This window comes from Clinocottus analis, unplaced genomic scaffold, assembly GCF_023055335.1.
Source record: "Clinocottus analis isolate CAN_PGR_092001 unplaced genomic scaffold, fCliAna1.0.p SCAF_1, whole genome shotgun sequence".
Lineage (NCBI taxonomy): Eukaryota > Metazoa > Chordata > Actinopteri > Perciformes > Cottidae > Clinocottus > Clinocottus analis.
In genome coordinates this window covers 13,556,276-13,565,732 of record NW_027175820.1, presented here as the reverse complement: position 1 = coordinate 13,565,732, position 9,457 = coordinate 13,556,276, and the positions used below count along the sequence as shown (strand labels likewise).

The 9,457-nt window shown below is 39.1% G+C and overlaps 1 protein-coding gene across 2 annotated transcripts; it reads right to left on the bottom strand.

The window, feature by feature from the left end:
- Positions 1-225: 225 nt before the first annotated feature.
- Positions 226-6,958, bottom strand: mthfsd (methenyltetrahydrofolate synthetase domain containing). 2 transcript variants are annotated; one of them, XM_068580815.1, is made up of 8 exons: positions 6,817-6,958; positions 6,362-6,465; positions 5,390-5,503; positions 4,701-4,814; positions 4,479-4,569; positions 3,853-3,965; positions 3,428-3,553; positions 226-2,143 (listed from the first exon to the last, which is right to left on the bottom strand). In XM_068580815.1, the coding sequence occupies exons 1-8, from the start codon at positions 6,842-6,844 to the stop codon at positions 1,436-1,438; spliced, it is 1,398 nt and encodes a 465-aa protein (XP_068436916.1). In that variant the 5' UTR covers positions 6,845-6,958; the 3' UTR covers positions 226-1,435. The 2 variants fall into 2 exon arrangements, with proteins under 2 accessions (XP_068436916.1, XP_068436838.1); XM_068580737.1 differs by lacking the exon at positions 5,390-5,503 and adding an exon at positions 5,236-5,349.
- Positions 6,959-9,457: the final 2,499 nt, after the last annotated feature.

Sequence of the window (9,457 nt, the reverse complement as noted above, 5' to 3'; positions counted from 1 at the left end):
TCCAAGAACTGCCCCCTCTGAAGAAAAATCTGTATATTTTATAAGGATAGTTTGAGGGTCACCATCTTTGTGACAACTGGATTAAAACAATGTAGGAGGTTTTAGGTTTGAAGTTTGATCTCCAAAAGCACATTCAGGTGTTATTTTCTAAATGCTGCAAGCTATGTGAAGATAGTACAGTTTTGATTTGAAAAAAACAAACAAAAAAAACAGACACTTATCCAGTAGAGTCAAACGCTTCAATGGAGAATGTTACAATGGGTTACAAACGGATGCATTAACAAGAACAGTTCAGCCGGCACCGTATCTCTTAACGTTACATGGAGAGCCGGCTTCATACTCAAACTGGCCAAACCAAACAGAAAGCCATGAATGTGTCAACAAAAAAAAATACAAATATCACAGTTTAAATGAACAATGTTAATTCCCAAAATATTCTGAAAAAAACACAAGTAGAAACTGCAAGGAAGTAGAAATCAAAAAGCATAGCTCCAACAAGGCTACACAAACTCAAATTTGCAAATATGTCCACATCTTCTAAATTTGGTTGCAACTGCGCCGTACAGCAATTTTTGCCAATTAATGTCAAATGGGTCACCTCGGAATTTCTCAATGGTATAGAAAAAGAATAATGCTACTATATGGCCATTCAAATTTGAGAAAATTTGCAGGGACGTTGAAAAAAGTGTTTTTAAAAGAATCAACTCCTGTGTAGTCAAACATGGGCGTGGCATAATGTATATAGACATCTAAATATTAGACCAGGCACTTTTTCCTTTTACTGGTAAGCTCCTGGGCTCAGGTGTCATCAGGATGGTATAAATTGTTTAAATGACCACATGGTTGCGCTATCTGCAACAAAAAACAAACAGTTCATCTTTGACCCATGACCGTAGTAAATAATTTTGAGAAAAACAAGCACAGAAAGTTTTAAAATAAGACTCCCTTTAAGGAGGCAACTTTGATAACTGGTTGTGGAAATAAAATGTACTGAACGCTTTACAACAATTTACTCCACAAATGTATTTCAACAACACAGACTGCATACAGTCTCCAGTTTTAAAGTAAAATAACGTTCCTCCATTTTTAAGAACTACTCAAAAAAGTACCTTCAAAAACAGAAGGTCTCCGGACACCCAGACCGTGAGGAGTCTGTGAATAAACAAGGCACATAGGTGTGTTACGTGTTGTGGAATAGTATATGTACAATATACCCTTTTAGTGAAATGCTTTTTGATTCAACTATTGCGTATTCTAATTCATATTTTTTAAAGCCCATTAGTCTTGGCGGTCAATTTAGACATCTATGGTTCAAATAACTAATGTCCTCTTGTAATAAATCCAAAAATATCAAAAAACAAACTTATTTCTTCTTAAGGCAATTTTACGTTGCTCCACTATTAATACTTATTGGGCTGAGTATTGCTTATTGCTATTACTCCTCTATCTTTTCATTGGTGTCGCTCTCAGTATCTGCGGGTGCCGTATCAGATTTCGGGGGTGTAGATTGTCTTGGTCTTCGATTGGACTGTCCGGACCTCTTGCCTCCTCGCTGGCTTTTGGCCAGCTCAGCCTGCAGACTGTGACCATTCAGACTTAGATCTTGCAGAGCCTCCAGGGCAAGCTCTGCAGCCTGAGGGTCGCTGTAGTCCAGGAAGGCCCTGTGTTGAGCTCCCTGCCAGGTGAGCCTCAGTGGGGCGGCCTCCCTCTCTCTTAGGGCAGCTTTCAACTCACTAACACGCAGGCCAGCAGGGATCCCCCCCAGGTAAACTGTGGTCACACTCAGAGGGAGCTTACGTTGAGACGTGACTTCACTTCCTCCCTCCTCTGGGCCCTTTTCATTTGTGTTCTCTCTTTTTCCCTTTCCTCTCTCATAACCTCCCCCACTTTCTTTCCTCGCTCTAGCTGGGCGCTGTCTGGCTTTCTTTTCTGACTCGACTATTTTCTCCTGTTTGGAGTCCCCCATTTCATCTTGCTGCATGTTCTGCCTTGGCCTCCGTCTGGTCTGCCTTTTGGGTGGACCGGTCTGACCAGGCTCTGCTGCAGTGGGTGCCTCCCCGAGTGTTACATCCTTTCCAGCCTGCTCCTCCAGAGCACGCAACTTCTTCAGGATGGGGATCTTCTCCAGCTTTTCATTGTCCAGCTGAAGACCCAAAAATGGACAGACCCAGTAAGAATTGCATCACTCGCACACACACAAAACAATACACCACAGATATGGATTAATTAGATTAATAAAGTGAAAGATGACAGATTCATTATCCATAATTATACCATCCTGCTCATAGCGGAGGCTATAGTAATAACTATCTTTATAGCAGAAGGACATTTAAAAATAAAGACTCTTGACTTGTTGAGCCTGTAACCATTGATATGGACCAGTCCTGTAGAGGATATACAGGGCTATTGTTTTCAGACTGTCCCGTTTGACCTGTTGCTCCCTGGCTGAGCAGAGGAGCCTTTGATGATCAGACATGGCCTTCCTGCCAGTGAGGTCACTGGGTCCTGTTTACTTACATGCATGTCTTAAGAAGCCCAGAAGACACACAGAAACTCTCCACAAGTTAAGAATAACGCCCTCATGTCTAATTATAGACAAATTGCCAAGTGGAAAAACACTCCACATCTGTCAGTGAATCAGTAAAAGGTAAAGGTTCAGACTGACATTTTAATATAAATTGAAGATAAGGTTGCTCTGTGTCTTAGTATACAATGTATATGCTCTGTAGACTGTATACAACTAAAATACTACGTAATATTATTATTACTGATTAAAAGATTTTACAGAAAATAAGACCAAAAGAATAATTGTGGAAATTAATAGCACGGATAAATAAAACTCATACAGAGAGATGCAATGAAAAAGTTAGTCCTCTGGTGAGATGTGGTGTCACTACATGCCCATTAGAGGGCAGTGTCGCTGAGCACAGGGACTAAATATTTATTTTGGTGCACAGCTAAAACCTTACAGCACAACTGGCCTTCAGATTTAAGACATAAACAATATGATCAGTTTTAAACACATTTTATATAAATTGTAATAACATCCATTAGTGTTCATTATGATAGATTATATCATTAAAAACAAGTTTTTTGATAATCTGATTGATCACTTTTGAACCATCATATGTTAAATGTTCTTTTTCTCAGTCCAATGACCCTTTTACCTCCATACCATTTCTCAATAAATCTATTATGCAGCTTATAATTCTTTTCCATTTTAAGATTAAAACATTACAACACTTAATCCATGATGGGTTGTTTTTGATGAAGCCGTTAATAAAATGAATGTAGTGATGTTTTATATCCTTTTTCTTGATGCAATATTTTTAAACCAACCTGAAATGGAAGTCTCACCTATCACTGTAAATGCCTGTATTGTTGACTTGCAGTAGCACTAAACACAGCAAAGAAATGTTTAATTTACCTTAATCCAGAAGATTCCCTGTGGTTTGGGGAACTGGCAATCGGTTTTAATAACTCTGGTAGGTGTAAGGATGTAGTCCACAGTCAGGTCATGGCTTTCAATTATCTCCTCTGGAATGTCCACCACCTGAAAGCAAACATATCCCAATAAGTACATTTGTGGTTTGCATTTGCCAATAATTTTGCCATTTTACAAACTAGAATGCAAACGTATTAGTCGAATATATACACAATGAATTATATAACTATTATGGACATAGCATACACCCCTTGACAAATTTCGTTTTAGTTTAAGTGTTTTTATTTGATAAAGTGAGTCAAAATGCTAAAGCTTTAATCAAATAAAGTTGCCCTGTACTTGAAAATATACTGTAAAGAATAAAGAGCCATGACAGAACATTTTCAGAACAGAAAGAGCAAACGAACCTGGCAATCATGGACAATCGTGACCACCACAGTAGACTCATTCACAGCTCCCATGGAAGCCATCATGCCAAACTCCATATCAGCAAAGCCCTCTCCTTTTCCAATCCGCAAGCCTGCAGAAGACAGGAGAATCATTATTATAAAAGGCAGGTTTAGAAAAGTGTGATACAAAGGAATATACCTGCACACTCAGTAGAGCAATCTCCACCAGGTGCGTCTGCAACAACCTCCACTGTTCCTATTACATTGCCCAATACATAAGTGTATGATGGAATAACACTGTTGATTTTGCTACCCGTAGTCTTAAGTGATTAGTACTTTAAACTTAAATAAATAATTCGCAAGTTATCTACATCTTTAAGAAAGCAGGCAACAATTGTGGCTTTAACTTTTTACTTTAATATTTATGGGTGAAGAGTGCGTTTAAATCCGATTTTTGTTAGATTTGATATACTTTACTGTCTTGATGGTGAAATTGATCTTTGGCTCACAACACTGGTAATCTACCATATGTATCAAACCATGAATGAATGAATAATCCTCCCTTAAGGAGACTCATTTCCATTGCGTTTAGGCTCCAAGTATGTAATTGATTTATTATGGCGAAGTGGAGAATTCTTGGTCACCTTTCTCTGACACCGCCACAGAGCCGACCACTACCAGATCCACCTTCACGGTCGCATCCAGGTCAACAGGCACACTGAAGTCCCTCACACCCTGATGGAAGCGGTCCAAACGACAGGAAGAGAAGTTAAATCAGAAATATCTTCGCTATCGGGGGTCATAATATACAATACAATTATGTGTGGATATTTTAATAAAATGATGTAAAATCAACAAGTTGAAACCTGCGAGGAAGAGCATATGCGTAGCTGTTCTTTGCTGGCATCCTGCGGAGGAGTAATTTTATTGAAAAGGCCGGTTCGAAGACGAGGAGTTGGGACCAATAAAGTTTTCTGCGCCTGTGAAAGATTTTTCCAAAAAATTAGCCAACAGATATACTTAGTTACTTAATATGATGATAAGATAAGATAATCCTTTATTAGTCCCTCAGTGGGACAAGCAGATGTCTAATGGATTGGATTAAAATCCGTGAGAAATGGCAAAAATTAAAAGATGCAAAGCATTGATGTGCAGGCATTGTCACTTTAAAAAGTGAATCAAGGGATGTAGTACTTAATCTTATATTGCACGTTCTGGAGTCTATTAGAGGATTTGTGATTCGGCTTCTTGAAAATTTCTCAGGAATTTTTAACAATTTCTAAACCCCAGTCTGTAAATTAAATTGGCAATGTACCAAAACAGAAAGGACAGAGAAAAATGTCTGTAATATAGCCTGGGGCACTTTGGTTCTTTGTGTGCGTTTCCACAGTGAAGTGCTACCTGTAGCACTGCAAGTCGGGCACCCTCCAGAGGTTTATCAGGATCCACCTTCACCTCAGTAGCCTGGGTGAACACCTGCAGCTCAGACACCTTGGTACAAGCTGTGAAAGCACCCTAGATTAGAGGAGAAGAAGGTACAACAGAATTAACTTACTTCCAGAGAGACAAAGCGCGCCTGCTGCTGAGGTCTGTCTGGGTTTACTTTGATTGTCTGGCTGGACTTGAACTCCTGCAGGTCTACAAGCCTGTTGCATGCTTGACTTGCACCCTGGCCAGTAAGTACACAGAAAAAAAAAAAGAGTATGCACAGACAAGACAGCCATTATGCATCCAAAAAGTCAAGAGCTGCTGTGGAAACCACATGGTGAATTTATTATTGAAGCAATTATTTTACCCATGCATGCATGCATATATATATATATATATATATATATATATATATATATATATATATATAGGCGTTTATATTTATTTATCATCACAAACTGGGCCGCATGGCTATGACAAAAGAAGGGAGACACAGACACAATGAGCGGTTTAACAGAAAAAAAGAGTTTATTTAACTTGCCAAAATTAGAACTGACCCTGTTCCCAACACCAGTCCATTATGTGCAAATATTTCTACTTTACTTCTGTTCTCTTAACATATGGAAGACATGTAGTAACGCATGTTCATTTAGGAAAACATTTATTTGTTCAAGATTTGATTTATTTTTTAATTAGATTGACCTAAGTATTAATAGCTTCATGTGTTGTGACTTAACATCCATGTTATTCCACATAATTGGCTTTACTATATGCAATTCATAAATTGTTACAACTGTAAGTGTGGTTGTCTAGGTAGTGGATTATCATAAAGCTTTGAGAGTTGAATCTCTATTTGCTTTAGTCCTTACTACTGCCCCGAGTACTCGTGGCAAAACACAGTTAACAAATCAGTGAGTGTATGAATACAACTGATTGAATTGATAAAGAGATGAAATAATTTGCAACAATGTCGACTTTAATGTCACTGCATATTTGAGTTTAATTGTCAGCGTATTCATTTGGTTCACGACTAGTTACGAAGCAATACTGTGGTGGTCGTGCACGGCAAGCCTTCCTCAATTAAAATGCTTTAACTTGCCTTGAAATTTGGGATTCTGTTGTGAACTGGCCGAGGGAAATTGGCCAGATTATTATCTTCGATGTAGTCCCAAACTTTCTGACGAATGTCCCATTTCGTCGCTCCTGTAAAGAAAAACAACGGTACAAGCTTTAATAACGGACTGACTGAAGTTCGGCCAACATTAGCCACGCGTTTACAACTGCTAGCGTACATATTAGCATGCGTGGGCATCATTCATAGCGACAAACACAAGTCACGGACACGCAATGTATTGGATTTACTTCAATAATATGCTTCATTGTGCTACTGGTGATATAAAAGAGTAGCTTCGACAACGGAAGAGGCTTTATAATGTGCTACACTTGAAGCAAGACGAAGCAGCACTAGCCAAACATTTACACATGCTACAAATTAGCATGCATCGACATACCTTTTTAACGTAAAAATAAAAACATCACGACCATTTAACCTACCAGGATTTATTTTTATGACGGGCTCCATTGTAGTATTGGCGATCCAAATGAGTCTCTGCTACAGCACTATACGCAGTAAAGTCTTACACGTGAGCTCTGTAACATAACACTGACGGAACAGCTGCTTGTCAGTGTTTTTCCTCGCTACGGCGGCTCAGAAAAGTCAGTTTTAATCAAACGCAAAGTCGTAAGCGTGTCGGCCTAACTGTCAGATAACCGTTACTGTCGTGAAAGCACGTTTAAAGGAGCAATATAAGACATTTGGAGCATTGCTATAGCAGTAAACAACAGTTTATTATGTAGATATGTAATGGAGTAATGTCTACCCGAGCAGAGAATAAAATCACTCTTCCTATTATCAGTGTGTTTTGTTATCAGAGTTTCTGCTTGCTTTGTTGACATAGCCAGGCCACTGCACGTGCATCTCGTGCAAGTTGGTGCATGTGAGCGTGTCCAACTCCAACTGGCTCACTTTCCCGACCCACAGATTGGTCGCGAAAGCAGTGCACCCATAGCTCAGTGGCCCCTCAGGTCAACTCGTGGTAACTATGTCACTATGCTTGCTGTAATTTGTTGTTTGTTCTGTTAGATCTCAGGCTCGGATTATCCATGTTGAGAATTGTCAGGAGACAATCGAAACAAAAACATTTATGATAGTACAGTTTTCAAATACTTGCAACATTAACTTGCATTTTTGGTTAATTATTTCTCTTCTACTTCTTGGCTGGCTATGGCAAGTTTGTTTATCAAATTCAACAACAAGGCCATTTAAGTTACAAAAAGCTATGAAAGAAAGACAAAATAGGACTTCCCTCTTCATTACGTAACACTATCCAAACATATTTTAATAAAATAGGATTTATCGCCTTAAACCCACACAAGTAGAGCAGTAGGCCTAAACTAAGGTATTTCTACCCCTACAAAATATAACCATTCGTCAACTTATCAAAATAGGTATACAACGTATTGTAATTTCACTTTAGATGATTTGCTAACATAATCACATTTTAATTTAGGTAAACAAATGGAAGGCAGAACTTATTTCTACAGTTTATTTAAACATTTTAACTACACCACACCAACACATAACTGTAACTCTAACTGTAAGTCAAACCTGAGCAGCACCAGCAGGCCTTGAGGTGGCATCTGCCGTTCAGCCCAGGTGTTGAACTCCAGAGATTTATTATAAAAAGTGTAATGTACACTGTAACCTCCTTTTTCACCTGGATTATTCAGGCAGTCCACATATATTACTTTTCAGTATTAATATTGTGATGTGTAAATAATCTATATACTGCATTCCCAAACCCCATCTCCTTACATTGTACTCTACCTCCCTGAAATTATCACATTAAACCTGATCAAATGAGCCCTCATGGTGTTAGGGTCGGAAGTATCCTGACAAAAGGTTTGACTTTTTTTTTCCTGGTATTGAGAAAATGAAGAATTTGACTTTATTTATTTGATGTGGACGTCAAAGAGCCCTCTCTGCTGATGAGCACTCTTCTTACATTACACTTATGAACTTATTAGGCTCTTTGTAACAAGAGCACTTTGATACATAACTGTCACAACTCCATATAATTGGATGAGCATTTGAATTTAATTTAACAAAAGTACAATTAACTCCATGTTGAATGGAGTGTGCTAAAGTGGTTTGGGCATCTAATTCGGATGCCTACTGGATGCCTCCCATTAGAGGTTTTCCAGGCAGGTTTTCCAGTCCAACTGGTAGGAGACCCCAGGGGAAGACCCAGGACTCGCTGGAAGGATTTTATCTCCCAGCTGACCGAGGAACGCCTCGGGGTCCCCCAGAATGACTTGGTAAATGTTGCGGGTGAGAGGGAAGCCTGAGTCAGCCTGCTGGGCCTGCTGCCACCGTGCCTCGACTCTGGGTAAGTGGACAAAAAGGGATGGATGGATACAATCTAGCACTCACAATTAACATGGAAACATACTTTTATTTGGCTAACATACTATGGTTTGCAATATTAAAGTCAAAATATCAAAAAGTGCAAAATGTCCAGTAATTAAAAGACATAACAGGTACATGACAAGCAATTACAACTTGAAAATGAAAAGCATGCTACAAAATGTGACCACATGCAAGTAGGTCATGGAGGTATTTTTGTTGTATAGAATTTGACATGTATTTGGAGCATACTTAATCTCTTTCTGGCATACTAAATAGTATATGTTTGTATACACAGTGTCTCAGTAAGTCATAATTGTCGCTGACCCCTCTAACCCTGGACATAACCTGTTGAAGTACCTCTGCTCTGGCAGGAGGCTGAGGTCCATCAGGACCAAGACCTCACGCCACACCAAAAGCTTCTTCCCGTCAGTAGACGGGCTCATCAAAGTCGAGCTCATCAGAGCCCGGGTCCCCCATAGACTGACTCTGTATCCCCTCAGGACTACTTGTTACTTGTCACTTTAACTTTAACATTACACTTTGACATACACTTACAGAACACGTATTTACATTCTGTGCATATCTGTTTGTCTGAGCACTTTTTTTATACTTAATTTAATATCTATTGCACCGTTGTTGTTGTTTTTGTTGTTGTTGATTGTTGATAGTCTCGCCTGTCTGGTGTTATGCACCTTCCGCCAAGAAAAATTCCTCATCTGTGTAAAC